Source organism: Tachysurus fulvidraco, chromosome 4 (assembly GCF_022655615.1).
Source record: "Tachysurus fulvidraco isolate hzauxx_2018 chromosome 4, HZAU_PFXX_2.0, whole genome shotgun sequence".
NCBI lineage: Eukaryota > Metazoa > Chordata > Actinopteri > Siluriformes > Bagridae > Tachysurus > Tachysurus fulvidraco.
In genome coordinates, this window is record NC_062521.1 from 30740483 (window position 1) to 30763025 (window position 22543).

General features: G+C 43.3%; 1 protein-coding gene across 2 annotated transcripts in view; it reads left to right on the plus strand.

Moving 5' to 3' along the window:
* LOC113646501 overlaps window positions 1-22543 on the plus strand; it is a 201010-nt gene that overhangs the window by 110294 nt on the left and 68173 nt on the right. Inside the window, exons 1-9 of one of the 2 annotated variants that reach the window (XM_047812368.1) lie at window positions 18956-19531; window positions 19663-19817; window positions 19922-20043; window positions 20683-20744; window positions 20845-20952; window positions 21135-21289; window positions 21394-21515; window positions 22166-22227; window positions 22328-22435. In XM_047812368.1, coding sequence (XP_047668324.1) covers window positions 19392-19531; window positions 19663-19817; window positions 19922-20043; window positions 20683-20744; window positions 20845-20952; window positions 21135-21289; window positions 21394-21515; window positions 22166-22227; window positions 22328-22435 — 1034 coding nt within the window. In that variant the 5' untranslated portion in view covers window positions 18956-19391. Of the gene's footprint in view, window positions 1-18955; window positions 19532-19662; window positions 19818-19921; window positions 20044-20682; window positions 20745-20844; window positions 20953-21134; window positions 21290-21393; window positions 21516-22165; window positions 22228-22327; window positions 22436-22543 lie in introns of those variants that run through there. The other variant, XM_047812366.1, reaches the window with a different exon arrangement.

Sequence of the window (22543 nt, forward strand, 5' to 3'; positions counted from 1 at the left end):
AACCTACAACACCACCAACATCAGCAGAAACTACTGCAGTGACAACCACTGTTACCACTGAAACATCCACTCCAACACAAACAACAGAATCTGCCACCACAACTCTGTACACAACACAACCTACAACACCACCTACATCAGCAGAAATTACTGCAGTGACAACCACTGTTACCACTGAAACATCTACTACAACACCAACAACAGAATCTGCCACCACAAGTCTATACACAACACAACCTACAACAACATCAGCAGAAACTACTGCAGTGACGACCACTGTTTCCACTGAAACATCCACTCCAACACCAACAACAGAATCTGCCACCACAACATTGTACGCAACACAACCTACAACACCACCAACATCAGCAGAAACTACTGAAGTGACAACCACTGTTACAACTGAAACATCCACTCCAACAACAGAATCTGCCACCACAGCTCCATACACAACAAAACCTACAACACCACCAACATCAGCAGAAACTACTGCAGTGACAACCACTGTTACCACTGAAACATCCACTCCAACACCAACAACAGAATCTGCCACCACAACATTGTATACAACACAACCTACAACACCACCAACATCAGCAGAAACTACTGCAGAAACAACCATTTTTACCACTGAAACATCCAATACAACACCAACAACAGAATCTGCCACCACAACATTGTACACAACACAACCTACAACACCACCAACATCAGCAGAAACTACTGCAGTGACAACCACTGTTACCACTGAAAAATCCACTCCAACACCAACAACAGAATCTGCCACCACAACTCTAAACACAACACAACCTACAACACCACCAACATCAGCAGAAACTACTGCAGTGACAACCACTGTTACAACTGAAACATCCACTACAACACCAAGAACAGAATCTGCCACCGCAACTCTATACACAACACAACCTACAACACCACCAACATCAGCAGAAACTACTGCAGTGACAACCACTCCAACAACTGAAACATCCACTACAACACCAGCAACAGAATCTGCCACCACAAGTCTATACACAGCACAACCTACAACACCACCAACATCAGCAGAAACTACTGCAGAAACAACCACTGTTTCCACTGAAACATCCACTCCAACACCAACAACAGAATCTGCCACCACAACATTGTACACAACACAACCTACAACACCACCAACATCAGCAGAAACTACTGCAGTGACAACCACTGTTACAACTGAAATATCCACAACACCAACAACAGAATCTGCCACCACAACTCCATACTCAACACAACCTACAACACCACACACATCAGCAGAAACTACTGAAGTGACAACCACTGTTTCCACTGAAACAGCCACTCCAACACCAGCAACAGAATCTGCCACCACAAGTCTATACACAGCACAACCTACAACACCACCAACATCAGCAGAAACTACTGCAGAAACAACCACTGTTTCCACTGAAACATCCACTCCAACACCAACAACAGAATCTGCCACCACAACTCCATACACAACACAACCTACAACACCATCAACATCAGCAGAAACTACTGAAGTGACAACCACTGTTACAACTGAAACATCCACTCCAACACCAACAACAGAAACTGCAACCACAACTCTGTACACAACACAACCTACAACACCACCAACATCAGCAGAAACAACTGCAGTGACAACCACTGTTACAACTGAAATATCCACTACAACACCAACAACAGAATCTGCCACCTCAACTCTGTACACAACACAATCTACAACTCCACCAACATCAGCAGAAACAACTGCAGTGACAACCACTGTTACCACTGAAACATCCACTACAACACCAACAGAATCTGCCACCACAACTCTATACACAACACAACCTACAACACCACCAACATCAGCAGAAACTACGGCAGTGACAACCACTGTTACCACTGAAACATCCACTCCAACACCAACAACAGAATCTGCCACTACAACATTGTACACAACACAACCTACAACACCACCAACATCAGCAGAAACTACTGCAGTGACAACCATTGTTACCACTGAAACATCCACTCCAACACCAACAACAGAACCTGCCACAACAACTCTATACACAACACAACCTACAACACCACCAACATCAGCAGAAACTACTGCTGTGACAACCACTGTAACCACTGAAACATCCACTCCAACACCAAGAACAGAATCTGCCACCACAACTCCATACTCAACACAACCTACAACACCACCAACATCAGCAGAAACTACTGCAGTGACGACCACTGAATCCACTGAAACATCCACTCCAACACCAACAACAGAATCTGCCACCACAACATTGTACGCAACACAACCTACAACACCACCAACATCAGCAGAAACTACTGCAGTGACAACCACTGTTACAACTGAAATATCCACAACACCAACAACAGAATCTGCCACCACAACTCCATACTCAACACAACCTACAACACCACCAACAACAGCAGAAACTACTGAAGTGACAACCACTGTTACCACTGAAACATCCACTCCAACACCAACAACAGAATCTGCCACCACAACATTGTACACAACACAACCTACAACACCACAAACATCAGCAGAATCTACTGCAGTGACAAGACCTGTTACCTCAACAAGCACAATTCCAGTGACAATAAGTCCAACAACTGAAACATCCACTCCAACACCAACAACAGAAACTGCAACCACAACTCTGTACACAACACAACCTACAACACCACCAACATCAGCAGAAACAACTGCAGTGACAACCACTGTTACAACTGAAACATCCACTACAACACCAACAACAGAATCTGCCACGACAACATTGTACGCAACACAACCTACAACACCACCAACATCAGCAGAAACTACAGAAGTGACAACCACTGTTACAACTGAAACATCCACTCCAACACCAACAACAGAATCTGCCACCACAACTCCATACACAACACAACCTACAACACCACCAACATCAGCAGAAACTACTGAAGTGACAACCACTGTTACAACTGAAACATCCACTCCAACACCAACAACAGAATCTGCCACCATAACATTGTACACAACACAACCTACAACACCACAAACATCAGAAGAAACTACTGCAGTGACAACACCTGTTACCCAAACAAGCACAATTCCAGTGACAATAAGTCCAACAACTGAAACATCCACTACAACACCAACAACAGAATCTGCCACCACAACTCCATACAAAACACAACCTACAACACCACCAACATCAGCAGAAACTACTGCAGTGACAACCACTGTTACAACTGAAATATCCACTACAACACCAACAAAAGAATCTGCCACCACAACTCCATACTCAACACAACCTACAACACCACCAACATCAGCAGAAACTACTGAAGTGACAACCACTGTTACCACTGAAACATCCACTCCAACACCAACAACAGAATCTGCCACCACAATATTGTACACAACACAACCTACAACTCCACCAACATCAGCAGAAACTACTGCAGTGACAGCCACTGTTACCAATGAAACATCCACTTCAACACCAACAACAGAATCTGCCACCACAACATTGTACACAACACAACCTACAACACCGCAAACATCAGCAGAATCTACTGCAGTGACAACACCTGTTACCTCAACAAGCACAATTCCAGTGACAATAAGTCCAACAACTGAAACATCCACTCCAACACCAACAACAGAATCTTCCACCACAACTCCATACACAACACAACCTACAACACCACCAACATCAGCAGAAACAACTGCAGTGACAACCACTGTTACAACTGAAATATCCACTACAACACCAACAACAGAATCTGCCACGACAACATTGTACGCAACACAACCTACAACACCACCAACATCAGCAGAAACTACAGAAGTGACAACCACTGTTACCACTGAAACATCCACTACAACACCAACAGAATCTGCCACCACAACTCTATACACAACACAACCTACAACACCACCAACATCAGAAGAAACTACTGCATTGACAACAACTGTTACCACTGAAACATCCACTCCAACACCAACAACAGAATCTGCCACCACAACATTGTACACAACACAACCTACAACACCACAAACATCAGCAGAATCTACTGCAATGACAACACCTGTTACCTCAACAAGCACAATTCCAGTGACAATAAGTCCAACAACTGAAACATCCACTCCAACACCAACAACAGAAACTGCAACCACAACTCTGTACACAACACAACCTACAACACCACCAACATCAGCAGAAACAACTGCAGTGACAACCACTGTTACAACTGAAATATCCACTACAACACCAACAACAGAATCTGCCACGACAACATTGTACGCAACACAACCTACAACACCACCAACATCAGCAGAAACTACAGAAGTGACAACCACTGTTACCACTGTAACATCGACTCCAACACCAACAACAGAATCTGCCACCATAACTCCATACACAACACAACCTACAACACCACCAACATCAGCAGAAACTACTGAAGTGACAACCACTGTTACAACTGAAACATCCACTCCAACACCAACAACAGAATCTGCCACCATAACATTGTACACAACACAACCTACAACACCACAAACATCAGAAGAAACTACTGCAGTGACTACACCTGTTACCCAAACAAGCACAATTCCAGTGACAATAAGTCCAACAACTGAAACATCCACTACAACACCAACAACAGAATCTGCCACCACAACTCCATACAAAACACAACCTACAACAACACCAACATCAGCAGAAACTACTGAAGTGACAACCACTGTTACCACTGAAACATCCACTCCAACACCAACAACAGAATCTGCCACCACAATATTGTACACAACACAACCTACAACACCACCAACATCAGCAGAAACTACTGCAGTGACAGCCACTGATACCAATGAAACATCCACTTCAACACCAACAACAGAATCTGCCACGACAACATTGTACACAACACAACCTACAACACCGCAAACATCAGCAGAATCTACTGCAGTGACAACACCTGTTACCTCAACAAGCACAATTCCAGTGACAATAAGTCCAACAACTGAAACATCCACTCAAACACCAACAACAGAATCTGCCACCACAACTCTGTACACAACACAACCTACAACACCACCAACATCAGCAGAAACAACTGCAGTGACAACCACTGTTACAACTGAAATATCCACTACAACACCAACAACAGAATCTGCCACGACAACATTGTACGCAACACAACCTACAACACCACCAACATCAGCAGAAACTACAGAAGTGACAACCACTGTTACCACTGAAACATCCACTACAACACCAACAGAATCTGCCACCACAACTCTATACACCACACAACCTACAACACCACCAACATCAGAAGAAACTACTGCAGTGACAACCACTGTTACCACTGAAACATCCACTCCAACACCAACAACAGGATCTGCCACCACAACTCTCTACACAACACAACCTACAACTCCACCAACATCAGCAGAAACAACTGCATTGACAACAACTGTTACCACTGAAACATCCACTCCAACACCAACAACAGAATCTGCCACCACAACTCTGTACACAACACAACCTACAACACAACCTACAACACCACCAACAACAGCAGAAACTACTGCAGTGACAACCACTGTTACAACTGAAACATCCACTACAACACCAACAACAGAATCTGCCACCACAACTCTATACACAACACAACCTATAACACCACCAACATCAGCAGAAACAACTGCAGTGACAACCACTGTTACCACTGAAAAATCCACTCCAACACCAACAACTGAATCTGCCACCACAACTCTATACACAACACAACCAACAACACCACCAACATCAGCAGAAACTACTGCAGTGACAACCACTGTTACAACTGAAATATCCACTACAACACAAACAACAGAATCTGCCACCACAACATTGTACGCAACACAACCTACAACACCACCAACATCAGCAGAAACTACTGAAGTGACAACCACTGTTACCACTGAAACATCCACTCCAACACCAACAACAGAATCTGCCACCACAACTCCATACACAACACAACCTACAACACTACCAACATCAGCAGAAACTACTGAAGTGACAACCACTGTTGCAACTGAAACATCCACTCCAACATTAACAACAGAATCTGCTACCACAACTCTATACACAACACAACCTACAACACCACCAACATTAGCAGAAACAACTGCAGTGACAACCACTGTTACCACCGAAACATCCACTCCAACACCAACAACAGAATCTGCCACCACAACTCTGTACACAACACAACCTACAACTCCACCAACATCAGCAGAAACAACTGCAGTGACAACCACTGTTACAACTGAAACATCCACTACAACACCAACAGAATCTGCCACCACAACTCTGTACACAACACAACCTACAACTCCACCAACATCAGCAGAAACAACTGCAGTGACAACCACTGTTACAACTGAAACATCCACTCCAACACCAACAACAGAATCTGCCACCACAACTCCATACACAACACAACCTACAACACCACCAACTTCAGCAGAAACTACTGCAGTGACAACCACTGTTACCACTGAAACATCCACTCCAACAAAAACAACAGAATCTGCCACCACAACATTGTACACAACACAACCTACAACACCACCAACATCAGCAGAAACTACTGCAGTGACAACAACTGTTACCACTGAAACATCCACTCCAACACCAACAACAGAATCTGCCACCACAACTCCATACGCAACACAACCTACAACACCACCAACATCAGCAGAAACTACAGAAGTGACAACCACTGTTACCACTGAAACATCCACTACAACACCAACAGAATCTGCCACCACAACTCTATACACCACACAACCTACAACACCACCAACATCAGAAGAAACTACTGCAGTGACAACCACTGTTACCACTGAAACATCCACTCCAACACCAACAACAGGATCTGCCACCACAACTCTCTACACAACACAACCTACAACTCCACCAACATCAGCAGAAACAACTGCATTGACAACAACTGTTACCACTGAAACATCCACTCCAACACCAACAACAGAATCTGCCACCACAACTCTGTACACAACACAACCTACAACACAACCTACAACACCACCAACAACAGCAGAAACTACTGCAGTGACAACCACTGTTACAACTGAAACATCCACTACAACACCAACAACAGAATCTGCCACCACAACTCTATACACAACACAACCTATAACACCACCAACATCAGCAGAAACAACTGCAGTGACAACCACTGTTACCACTGAAAAATCCACTCCAACACCAACAACTGAATCTGCCACCACAACTCTATACACAACACAACCAACAACACCACCAACATCAGCAGAAACTACTGCAGTGACAACCACTGTTACAACTGAAATATCCACTACAACACAAACAACAGAATCTGCCACCACAACATTGTACGCAACACAACCTACAACACCACCAACATCAGCAGAAACTACTGAAGTGACAACCACTGTTACCACTGAAACATCCACTCCAACACCAACAACAGAATCTGCCACCACAACTCCATACACAACACAACCTACAACACTACCAACACCAGCAGAAACTACTGAAGTGACAACCACTGTTGCAACTGAAACATCCACTCCAACACCAACAACAGAATCTGCTACCACAACTCTATACACAACACAACCTACAACACCACCAACATTAGCAGAAACAACTGCAGTGACAACCACTGTTACCACTGAAACATCCACTCCAACACCAACAACAGAATCTGCCACCACAACTCTGTACACAACACAACCTACAACTCCACCAACATCAGCAGAAACAACTGCAGTGACAACCACTGTTACAACTGAAACATCCACTACAACACCAACAGAATCTGCCACCACAACTCTGTACACAACACAACCTACAACTCCACCAACATCAGCAGAAACAACTGCAGTGACAACCACTGTTACAACTGAAACATCCACTCCAACACCAACAACAGAATCTGCCACCACAACTCCATACACAACACAACCTACAACACCACCAACTTCAGCAGAAACTACTGCAGTGACAACCACTGTTACCACTGAAACATCCACTCCAACAAAAACAACAGAATCTGCCACCACAACATTGTACACAACACAACCTACAACACCACCAACATCAGCAGAAACTACTGCAGTGACAACAACTGTTACCACTAAAACATCCACTACAACACCAACAACAGAATCTGCCACCACAACATTGTACGCAACACAACCTACAACACCACCAACGTCAGCAGAAACTACTGAAGTGACAACCACTGTTACCACTGAAACATCCACTCCAACACCAAGAACAGAATCTGCCACCACAACATTGTACACAACACAACCTACAACACCACCAATATCAGCAGAAACTACTACAGTGACAACCACTGTTACCACTGAAACATCCACTACAACACCAACAACAGAATTTGCCACCACAACATTGTACGCAACACAACCTACAACACCACCAACATCAGCAGAAACTACTGAAGTGACAACCACTGTTACCACTGAAACATCCACTCCAACACCAAGAACAGAATCTGCCACCACAACTCCATACACAACACAACCTACAACACCACCAACATCAGCAGAAACTACTGAAGTGACAACCACTGTTACCACTGAATCATCCACTCCAACACCAACAACAGAATCTGCCACCACAACTCTATACACAACACAACCTACAACACCACCAACATCAGCAGAAACTACTGCAGTGACAACCACTGTTACCACTGAAACATCCACTACAACACCAACAACAGAATCTGCCACCACAACATTGTACGCAACACAACCTACAACACCACCAACATCAGCAGAAACTACTGCAGTGACAACCACTGGTACCACTGAAACATCCACTCCAACACCAACAACAGAATCTGCCACCACAACATTGTATACAACACAACCTACAACAGCACCAACATCAGCAGAAACTACTGCAGTGACAACCACTGTTACCACTGAAACATCCACTCCAACACCAACAACAGAATCTGCTACCACAACTCTATACACAACACAACCTACAACACCACCAACATCAGCAGAAACAACTGCAGTGACAACCACTGTTACCACCGAAACATCCACTCCAACACCAACAACAGAATCTGCCACCACAACTCTGTACACAACACAACCTACAACTCCACCAACATCAGCAGAAACAACTGCAGTGACAACCACTGTTACAACTGAAACATCCACTACAACACCAACAACAGAATCTGCCACCACAACTCCATACACAACACAACCTACAACACCACCAACTTCAGCAGAAACTACTGCAGTGACAACCACTGTTACCACTGAAACATCCACTCCAACACCAACAACAGAATCTGCCACCACAACATTGTACACAACACAACCTACAACACCACCAACATCAGCAGAAACTACTGCAGTGACAACCACTGTTACCACTGAAACATCCACTACAACACCAACAACAGAATCTGCCACAACAACATTGTACGCAACACAACCTACAACACCACCAACGTCAGCAGAAACTACTGAAGTGACAACCACTGTTACCACTGAAACATCCACTCCAACACCAAGAACAGAATCTGCCACCACAACTCCATACACAACACAACCTACAACACCACCAACATCAGCAGAAACTACTGAAGTGACAACCACTGTTACCACTGAATCATCCACTCCAACACCAACAACAGATTCTGCCACCACAACATTGTACACAAAACAACCTACAACACCACCAACATCAGCAGAAACTACTGCAGTGACAACCACTGTTACCACTGAAACATCCACTACAACACCAACAACAGAATTTGCCACCACAACATTGTACGCAACACAACCTACAACACCACCAACATCAGCAGAAACTACTGAAGTGACAACCACTGTTACCACTGAAACATCCACTCCAACACCAAGAACAGAATCTGCCACCACAACTCCATACACAACACAACCTACAACACCACCAACATCAGCAGAAACTACTGAAGTGACAACCACTGTTACCACTGAATCATCCACTCCAACACCAACAACAGAATCTGCCACCACAACTCTATACACAAGAAAACCTACAACACCACCAACATCAGCAGAAACTACTGCAGTGACAACCACTGTTACCACTGAAACATCCACTCCAACACCAACAACAGAATCTGCCACCACAACATTGTATACAACACAACCTACAACAGCACCAACATCAGCAGAAACTACTGCAGTGACAACCACTGTTACCACTGAAACATCCACTCCAACACCAACAACAGAATCTGCCACCATAACATTGTACACAACACAACCTACAACACCAAAAACATCAGAAGAAAATACTGCAGTGACAACAGCTGTTACCCCAACAAGCACAATTCCAGTGACAATAAGTCCAACAACTGAAACATCCACTCCAACACCAACAACAGAATCTGCCACCACAACTCTGTACACAACACAACCTACAACACAACCTACAACACCACAAACATCAGCAGAAACTACTGCAGTGACAACCACTGTTACAACTGAAATATCCACTCCAACACAAACAACAGAATCTGCCACCACAACTCCATACACAACACAACCTACAACACCACCAACATCAGCAGAAACTACTGAAATGACAACCACTGTTTCAACTGAAACAGCCACTCCAACACCAACAACAGAATCTGCCACCAAAACTCTATACACAACACAACCTACAACACCACCAACATCAGCAGAAACTACTGCAGTGACAACCACTGTTACCACTGAAACATCCACTCCAACACCAACAACAGAATCTGCCACCACAACTCTGTACACATCACAACCTACAACTCCACCAACATCAGCAGAAACAACTGCAGTGACAACCACTGTTACAACTGAAACATCCACTACAACACCAACAACAGAATCTGCCACCACAACTCTGTACACAACACAACCTACAACTCCACCAACATCAGCAGAATCTACTGCAGTGACAACCACTGTTACCACTGAAACATCCACTCCAACACCAACAACAGAATCTGCCACTACAACTCTATACACAACACAACCTACAACACCACCAACATCAGCAGAAACTACTGCAGTGACAACCACTGTTACCACTGAAACATCCACTCCAACACCAACAACAGAATCTGCCACCACAACTCTGTACACAACACAACCTACAACTCCACCAACATCAGCAGAAACAACTGCAGTGACAACCACTGTTACAACTGAAACATCCACTCCAACACCAACAGAATCTGCCACCACAACTCTGTACACAACACAACCTACAACACCACCAACATCAGCAGAAACTACTGCAGTGACAACCACTGTTACCACTGAAACATCCACTACAACACCAACAGAATCTGCCACCACAACTCTATACACAACACAACCTATAACACCACGAACATCAGCAGAAACAACTGCAGTGACAACCACTGTTACCACTGAAACATCCACTCCAACACCAACAACAGAATCTGCCACCACAACTCCATACACAACACAACCTACAACACCACCAACATCAGCAGAAACTACTGCAGAGACAACCATTGTTACCACTGAAACATCCACTCTAACACCAACAACAGAATCAGCCACGACAACATTATACACAACACAACCTACAACACCAGCAACATCAGCAGAAACTACTGCAGTGACAACAACTCCAACAACTGAAACATCCACTACAACACCAACAACAGAATCTGCCACCACAACATTGTACACAACACAACCTACAACACCACCAACATCAGCAGAAACTACTGCAGAGACAACCATTGTTACCACTGAAACATCCACTCTAACACCAACAACAGAATCAGCCACGACAACTCCATACACAACACAACCTACAACACCACCAACATCAGCAGAAACTACTGCAGTGACAACCACTGTTACCACTGAAACATCCACTCCATCACCAACAACAGAATCTGCCACCACAACATTGTACACAACACAACCTACAACACCACCAACATCAGCAGAAACTACTGCAGTGACAACCACTGTTACCACTGAAACATCCACTACAACACCAACAACAGAATCTGCCACCACAACATTGTACGCAACACAACCTACAACACCACCAACGTCAGCAGAAACTACTGAAGTGACAACCACTGTTACCACTGAAACATCCACTCCAACACCAAGAACAGAATCTGCCACCACAACTCCATACACAACACAACCTACAACACCACCAACATCAGCAGAAACTACTGAAGTGACAACCACTGTTACCACTGAATCATCCACTCCAACACCAACAACAGAATCTGCCACCACAACATTGTACGCAACACAACCTACAACACCACCAACATCAGCAGAAACTACTGCAGTGACAACCACTGTTACCACTGAAACATCCACTACAACACCAACAACAGAATCTGCCACCACAACATTGTACGCAACACAACCTACAACACCACCAACATCAGCAGAAACGACTGAAGTGACAACCACTGTTACCACTGAAACATCCACTCCAACACCAACAACAGAATCTGCCACCACAACACAGTACACAACACAACCTACAACACCACAAACATCAGCAGAAACTACTGAAGTGACAACCACTGTTACCACTGAATCATCCACTCCAACACCAACAACAGAATCTGCCACCACAACACAGTACACAACACAACCTACAACACCACAAACATCAGCAGAAACTACTGAAGTGACAACCACTGTTACCACTGAATCATCCACTCCAACACCAACAACAGAATCTGCCACCACAACTCTATACACAACACAACCTACAACACCACCAACATCAGCAGAAACTACTGCAGTGACAACCACTGTTACCAGTGAAACATCCACTCCAACACCAACAACAGAATCTGCCACCACAACTCTGTACACAACACAACCTACAACTCCACCAACATCAGCAGAAACAACTGCAGTGACAACCACTGTTACAACTGAAACATCCACTAAAACACCAACAACAGAATCTGCCACCACAACATTGTACACAACACAACCTACAACACCACCAACATCAGCAGAATCTACTGCAGTGACAACCACTGTTACCACTGAAACATCCACTCCAACACCAACAACAGAATCTGCCACCACAACATTGTATACAACACAACCTACAACAGCACCAACATCAGCAGAAACTACTGCAGTGACAACCACTGTTACCACTGAAACATCCACTCCAACACCAACAACAGAATCTGCCACCACAACATTGTACACAACACAACCTACAACACCACAAACATCAGAAGAAACTACTGCAGAAACTACTGCAGTGACAACCACTGTTACAACTGAAATATCCACTCCAACACTAACAACAGAATCTGCCACCACAACTGCATACACAACACAACCTACAACACCACCAACATCAGCAGAAACTACTGAAATGACAACCACTGTTTCAACTGAAACATCCACTCCAACACCAACAAAAGAATCTGCCACCAAAACTCTATACACAACACAACCTACAACACCACCAACATCAGCAGAAACTACTGAAGTGACAACCACTGTTACAACTGAAACATCCACTCCAACAACAGAATCTGCCACCACAGCTCCATACACAACAGCTGTTACCCCAACAAGCACAATTCCAGTGACAATAAGTCCAACAATTGAAACATCCACTCCAATACCAACAACAGAATCTGCCACCACAACTCTGTACACAACACAACCTACAACACAACCTACAACACCACAAACATCAGCAGAAACTACTGCAGTGACAACCACTGTTACAACTGAAATATCCACTCCAACACAAACAACAGAATCTGCCACCACAACTGCATACACAACACAACCTACAACACCACCAACATCAGCAGAAACTACTGCAGTGACAACCACTGTTACAACTGAAACATCCACTCCTACACCAACAGAATCTGCCACCACAACTCTGTACACAACACAACCTACAACACCACCAACATCAGCAGAAACTACTGCAGTGACAACCACTGTTACAACTGAAACATCCACTACAACACCAACAGAATCTGCCACCACAACTCTATACACAACACAACCTATAACACCACGAACATCAGCAGAAACAACTGCAGTGACAACCACTGTTACCACTGAAACATCCACTCCAACACCAACAACAGAATCTGCCACCACAACACCATACACAACACAACCTACAACACTACCAACATCAGCAGAAACTACTGCAGAGACAACCACTGTTACCACTGAAACATCCACTCCAACACCAACAACAGAATCTGCCACGACAACATTATACACAACACAACCTACAACACCAGCAACATCAGCAGAAACTACTGCAGTGACAACCACTGTTACCACTGAAATATCCACTACAACACCAACAACAAACTCTGCCCCCACAACTCTATACACAACACAACCTACAACACCACCAACATCAGCAGAAACTACTGCAGTGACAACAACTCCAACGACTGAAACATCCACTACAACACCAACAACAGAATCTGCCACTACAACTCCATACACAACACAACCTACAACACCACCAACATCAGCAGAAACTACTGCAGTGACAACCACTGTTACAACTGAAACATCCACTACAACACCAACAACAGAATCTGCCACCACAACTCCATACACAACACAACCAACAACACCACCAACGTCAGCAGAAACTACTGCAGTGACAACCACTGTTACCACTGAAACATCCACTCCAACACCAACAACAGAATCTGCCACCACAACATTGTACACAACACAACCTACAACACCACCAACATCAGCAGAAACTACTGCAGTGACAACCACTGTTACCACTGAAACATCCACTACAACACCAACAACAAAGTCTGCCACCACAACTCTATACACTACACAACCTACAACACCACCAACATCAGCAGAAACTACTGCAGTGACAACAACTCCAACAACTGAAACATCCACTACAACACCAACAACAGAATCTGCCACCACAACTCCATACACAACACAACCTACAACACCACCAACATCAGCAGAAACTACTGCAGTGACAACCACTATTACCACTGAAACATCCACTCCAACACCAACAACAGAATCTGCCACCACAACATTGTACACAACACAACCTACAACATCACCAACGTCAGCAGAAACTACTGCAGTGACAACCACTGTTACAACTGAAACATCCACTACAACACCAACAACAGAATCTGCCACCACAACTCCATACACAACACAACCTACAACACCACTAACATCAGCAGAAACTACTGCAGTGACAACCACTATTACCACTGAAACAACCACTCCAACACCAACAACAGAATCTGCCACCACAACATTGTACACAACACAACCTACAACATCACCAACGTCAGCAGAAACTACTGCAGTGACAACCACTGTTACAACTGAAACATCCACTACAACACCAACAACAGAATCTGCCACCACAACTCCATACACAACACAACCAACAACACCACCAACATCAGCAGAAACTACTGCAGTGACAATCACTGCTACCACTGAAATATCCACTCCAACACCAACAACAGAATCTGCCACCACAACATTGTACACAACACAACCTACAACAACACCAACATCAGCAGAAACTACTGCAGTGACAACCACTGTTACTAGTGAAACATCCACTCCAACACCAACAACAGAATCTGCCACCACAACATTGTACACAACACAACCTACAACACCACAAACATCAGCAGAAACTATTGCAGTGACAACACCTGTTACCCCAACAAGCACAATTCCAGTGACAATAAGTCCAACAACTGAAACATCCACTACAACACCAACAACAGAATCTGCCACCACAACTCCATACACAACACAACCTACAACACCACCAACATCAGCAGAAACTACTGCAGTGACAACCACTGTTACCACTGAAACATCCACTACAACACCAACAACAGAATCTGTCACCACAACTCCATACACAACACAACCTACAACACCACCAACATCAGCAGAAACTATTGCAGTGACAACCACTGTTACAACTGAAACATCCACTCCAACACCAACAATAGAATCTGCCACCACAACTTTATACACAACACAACCTACAACACCACCAACATCAGCAGAACCTACTGCAGTGACAACCACTGTTACAACTGAAACTTCCACTACAACACCAACAACAGAATCTGCCACCACAACTCTATACATAGGACAACCTACAACACCACCCACTTCAGCAGAAACTACTGCAATGACAACCACTCCAACAACTGAAACATCCACAACACCAACAACAGAATCTGCCACCACAACTCTATACACAACACAACCTACAACACCACCAACATCAGCAGAAACTACTGAAGTGACAACCACTGTTACAACTGAAACTTCCACTACAACACCAACAACAGAATCTGCCACCACAACTCTATACACAGCACAACCTTCAACACCACCAACATCAGCAGAAACTACTGCAGAGACAACCACTGTTACCACTGAAACATCCACTCCAACACCAACAACAGAATCTGCCACGACAACATTATACACAACACAACCTACAACACCAGCAACATCAGCAGAAACTACTGCAGTGACAACCACTGTTACCACTGAAATATCCACTACAACACCAACAACAAACTCTGCCCCCACAACTCTATACACAACACAACCTACAACACCACCAACATCAGCAGAAACTACTGCAGTGACAACAACTCCAACAACTGAAACATCCACTACAACACCAACAACAGAATCTGCCACCACAACTCCATACACAACACAACCTACAACACCACCAACATCAGCAGAAACTACTGCAGTGACAACCACTGTTACAACTGAAACATCCACTACAACACCAACAACAGAATCTGCCACCACAACTCCATACACAACACAACCAACAACACCACCAACGTCAGCAGAAACTACTGCAGTGACAACCACTGTTACCACTGAAACATCCACTCCAACACCAACAACAGAATCTGCCACCACAACATTGTACACAACACAACCTACAACACCACCAACATCAGCAGAAACTACTGCAGTGACAACCACTGTTACCACTGAAACATCCACTACAACACCAACAACAAAATCTGCCACCACAACTCTATACACAACACAACCTACAACACCACCAACATCAGCAGAAACTACTGCAGTGACAACAACTCCAACAACTGAAACATCCACTACAACACCAACAACAGAATCTGCCACCACAACTCCATACACAACACAACCTACAACACCACCAACATCAGCAGAAACTACTGCAGTGACAACCACTGTTACAACTGAAACATCCACTACAACACCAACAACAGAATCTGCCACCACAACTCCATACACATCACAACCAACAACACCACCAACATCAGCAGAAACTACTGCAGTGACAACCACTGTTACCACTGAAACATCCACTCCAACACCAACAACAGAATCTGCCACCACAACATTGTACACAACACAACCTACAACACCACCAACATCAGCAGAAACTACTGCAGTGACAACCACTGTTACCACTGAAACATCCACTACAACACCAACAACAAAATCTGCCACCACAACTCTATACACAACACAACCTACAACACCACCAACATCAGCAGAAACTACTGCAGTGACAACAACTCCAACAACTGAAACATCCACTACAACACCAACAACAGAATCTGCCACCACAACTCCATACACAACACAACCTACAACACCACCAACATCAGCAGAAACTATTGCAGTGACAACCACTGTTACAACTGAAACATCCACTCCAACACCAACAATAGAATCTACCACCACATCTCCATACACAACACAACCTACAACACCACCAACATCAGCAGAAACTACTGCAGTGACAACCACTGTTACAACTGAAACATCCACTACAACACCAACAACAGAATCTGCCACCACAACTCTATACATAGGACAACCTACAACACCACCAACTTCAGCAGAAACTACTGCAATGACAACCACTCCAACAACTGAAACATCCACAACACCAACAACAGAATCTGCCACCACAACTCTATACACAACACAACCTACAACACCACCAACATCAGCAGAAACTACTGCAGTGACAACCACTGTGACAACTGAAACATCCACTCCAACACTACCAACAACAGAATCTGACACCACAACTCTATACACAACACAACCTACAACACCACCAACATCAGCAGAAACTACTGAAGTGACAACCACTGTTACAACTGAAACTTCCACTACAACACCAACAACAGAATCTGCCACCACAACTCTATACACAACACAACCTACAACACCACCAACATCAGCAGAAACTACTGCAGTGACAACCACTGTTACAACTGAAACATCCACTACAACACCAACAACAGAATCTGCCACCACAACTCTATACACAACACAACCTACAACACCACCAACATCAGCAGAAACTACTGCAGTGACATCCACTCCAACAACTGAAACATCTACTACAACACCAACAACAGAATCTGCCACCACAACTCTATACACAGCACAACCTACAACACCACCAACATCAGCAGAAACTACTGCAGAGACAACCACTGTTACAACTAAAACATCCACTACAACACCAACAACAGAATCTGCCACCTCAACTCTATACACAACACAACCTACAACACCACCAACATCAGCAGAAACTAATGTAGTGACAACCAATGTTACCACTGAAACATCCACTACAACACCAACAACAGAATCTGCCACCACAACTCTATACACAACACGACCTACAACACAACCAACATCAGCAGAAACTACTGCAGTGACAACAACTCCAACAACTGAAACATCCACTACAACACCAACAACAGAATCTGCCAGCACAAAAATATACACAACACAACCTACAACTCCACCAACATCAGCAGAAACTACTGCAGTGACAACAACTGTTACCCCAACAAACACAATTCCAGAGACCACCACTGTTACAACTGAAACATCCACTCCAACAACAACAACAGAATCTGCCACCACAACTCTATTCACAACACAACCTACAACACCACCAACATCAGCAGAAACTACTGCAATAACAAAAAATTTTACCCCAACAAGCACAATTTCAGGGACAACCACTGCAACAAGTGAAGCATCCACTACATCACTAACAGCAGAATCTGCAACGACAACTTTATACACAACACAAGCTTCAACAATCGCAGAAACTACTGCAGTGACAAGTACTGTTACCCAAACAAGTACACTTCAGGAAACAACCACTGCTACAACAATGACATCTACTACAACACCAACAAGAGAATTAACTAAAACTGTACCTTCAACAGCTAATGAAGAAACCACTGCCATTGCATCCAATACAAATGCTACAACCATCAAAGAACCAACCACACAAGCAGTACTCTCAGTAATGTATGTTTACGTAGTTCTATAAGTATATTTATATATATTTATTTATTAAGTAGTCCAAACATTTGTATTTAACTGAGAATTAATTCTGCAGCTGAAGATAAAATAATCACCATAATGCTTTATTTCATCAGATCTGGTTCAGCTGTGGTTCAGACCACGATGTTCTTCAATTCCTCCTCTCCTGTTCCCAGTGAGAGTTTGGTCCTCAGTGTAATCCAGACTCTTCTGAGTGCTCGACTCACAAACCTCACTGACTCTGTAAAAGTGCTGAACTTCACCTATGAGAGTATGTTTGTTTTACTGATAACACAAATACGTACTACACAAATTATTCTTTCATCTCTATGATGTCTTTATCTGTATTTCAATGTCATCTGATTTGTTCCACAGAAGCTTCAGACAACCGCTATGCGGTAAAACTCAAGTTCCAGATCAGTAACGTCAGCATGTCACAGAACCCTGAATTAGTGAATGATACCTACAACCAAGTGGAGAGCATCATCAACAATGTTGTGAGTGTACATCACTATGTGCTTAATGATATTCTCACAAATATCCAGAGATGACGTTGGATCCAGTTGCTCAGATGAATAAAAACAGTTTAATAGTTAGTCTAAAAGTCAACAGATCAACCCAGGGTTATCTGAGGAAGTACAGACTCACAGTGGGGTAAATCAGGGAAAGGTCAAAATACAATAGTTAAAACTGTGCAGAAATCTGCAACAGGATCATAAAAAATAATCGAATAGAGGCCTGCAATGGGGTTATTTAAAAGGGTCAGATATGTCTCACAGAAATAGTAGAAAGACTTTGCAACGGCAGACATCAAACATATTCCATATGTAGGGACATAAATGCAGTGAATTCCCTCAGGGATGCAAAGCAGTTCAGAACTCAGGTAACAGTGACTCCTGTGGTCAGTGGGAGAAGTACAGGTAGTGACTCTAACCTTTCTGTGTTTAAAATGTATGATGTTGAAAGAGACAGGGAGGTGTTGGTCTCTCTGCTCACTCTGGTGCTGGATCAAGCAGTTTAGGGAATGAAGGGATGGATAGATCATGTCTGTATATTCAGTTTAAAACAAACAGGGAAAAAATTCATCTGTTCTTTCATCAAACATAAAAACTGATTAATTATCTTTCTTTCTACAGTTAAACACACTTCTAAATGAACCTGCTGCCGAACCGTTCGAACCCCAGAGCTCTCTCATCACGTAAGATCACAGCAGTGTTCTTTCCACTCTTAAAGAACAGTGTGTTAATTCTTATTGTTCAGTCAATTGTATTGTGACTTTTGTCTTCTATTGCTAACAGGAGTTCAGGAAACCAGGTTAATGGTGACATGACATACCAATTCCAAGATGGAGACACTATAACACCAGCATCTTTCCTGAATGAGCTTAAAGCACAAAGCACACCTATGTAAGTGTCCTGATGTTAATTTCAGAAGTTTACATTCAGTCAGTGAATTCTTACCCTCTGTTTGTGACGTCTGTTAATTTATATATAATTGATAATATTCTTACAAACATTTGAATTTTACAGAGAATTAAATCAGCAGTCTGACTGTAAACAATAAACACCATAATGCTTTATTTCATCAGACCTGGTTCAGCCGTGGTTCAGACCACGATGGTCTTCAATTCCTCCTCTCCTGTTCCCAGTGAGAGTTTGGTCCTCAGTGTAATCCAGACTCTTCTGAGTGCTCGACTCACAAACCTCACTGACTCTGTAAAAGTGCTGAACTTCACCTATGAGAGTATGTTTGTTTTACTGATAACACAAATACATACTAAACAAATTATTCTTTCATCTCTATGACTTCTTTATCTGTATTTGAAAGTCATCTGATTTGTTCCACAGAAACTTCAGACACCCGCTATGCGGTAAAATTCACATTCCAGATCAGTAACATCAGCATGTCACAGAACCCTGAATTAGTGAATGATACCTACAACCAAGTGGAGAGCATCATCAACAATGTTGTGAGTGTACATCAGTATGTGCTTAATGATATTCTCACAAATATCTAGAGATGACATGGGATCCAGTTGCTCAGATGAACAAAACAGTTTAATAGTTAATCTAAAAGTCAACAGATCAACCCAGGGTCATCTGAGGAAGTACAGACTCACAGTGGGGTAAATCAGTGAAAGGTCAAAATACAGCAAAATGTAGATTCAATAGTTAAAACTGTGCAGAAATCTGCAACAGGATCATAAACAATAATCGAATAGAGGACTGCAATGGGGGAATTTAAAAGGGTCAGACATGTCTCACAGAAATAGTAGAAAGACTTTGCAACAGCAGACATCAAACATATTCCATATGTAGGGACATAAATGAAGTGAATTCTCTCAGGGTTGCAAAGCAGTTCAGATCTCAGGTAACAGTGACTCCTGTGGTCAGTGGGAGAAGTACAGGTAGTGACTCTGACCTTTCTGTGTTTAAAATGTATGATGTTGAAAGAGACAGGGAGGTGTTGGTCTCTCTGCTCACTCTGGTGCTGGATCAAGCAGTTTAGGGAATAAAGCGATGGATAGATCATGTCTGTATATTCAGTTGAAAACAAACATGAAAAAAATCTCTTCTTTTGTCAAATATAAAAACTGATTAATTATCTTTCTTTCTACAGTTAAACACACTTCTAAATGAACCTGCTGCCGAACCGTTCGAACCCCAGAGCTCTCTCATCACGTAAGATCACAGCAGTGTTCTTTACACTCTCAAAGAACAGTGTGTTACTTCTTATTGTTCAGTCAATTGTATTGTGACTTTTGTCTTCTACTGTTAACAGGAGTTCAGGAAACCAGGTTAATGGTGACATGACCTACCACTTCCAAGCTGGAGACACTATAACACCAGCATCTTTCCTGAATGAGCTTAAAGCACAAAGCACACCTATGTAAGTGTCCTGATGTTAATTTCAGAAGTTTACATTCAGTCAGTGAATTGTTACCCTCTGTTTGTGACGTCTGTTAATTTATATATAATTGATAATATTCTTACAAAC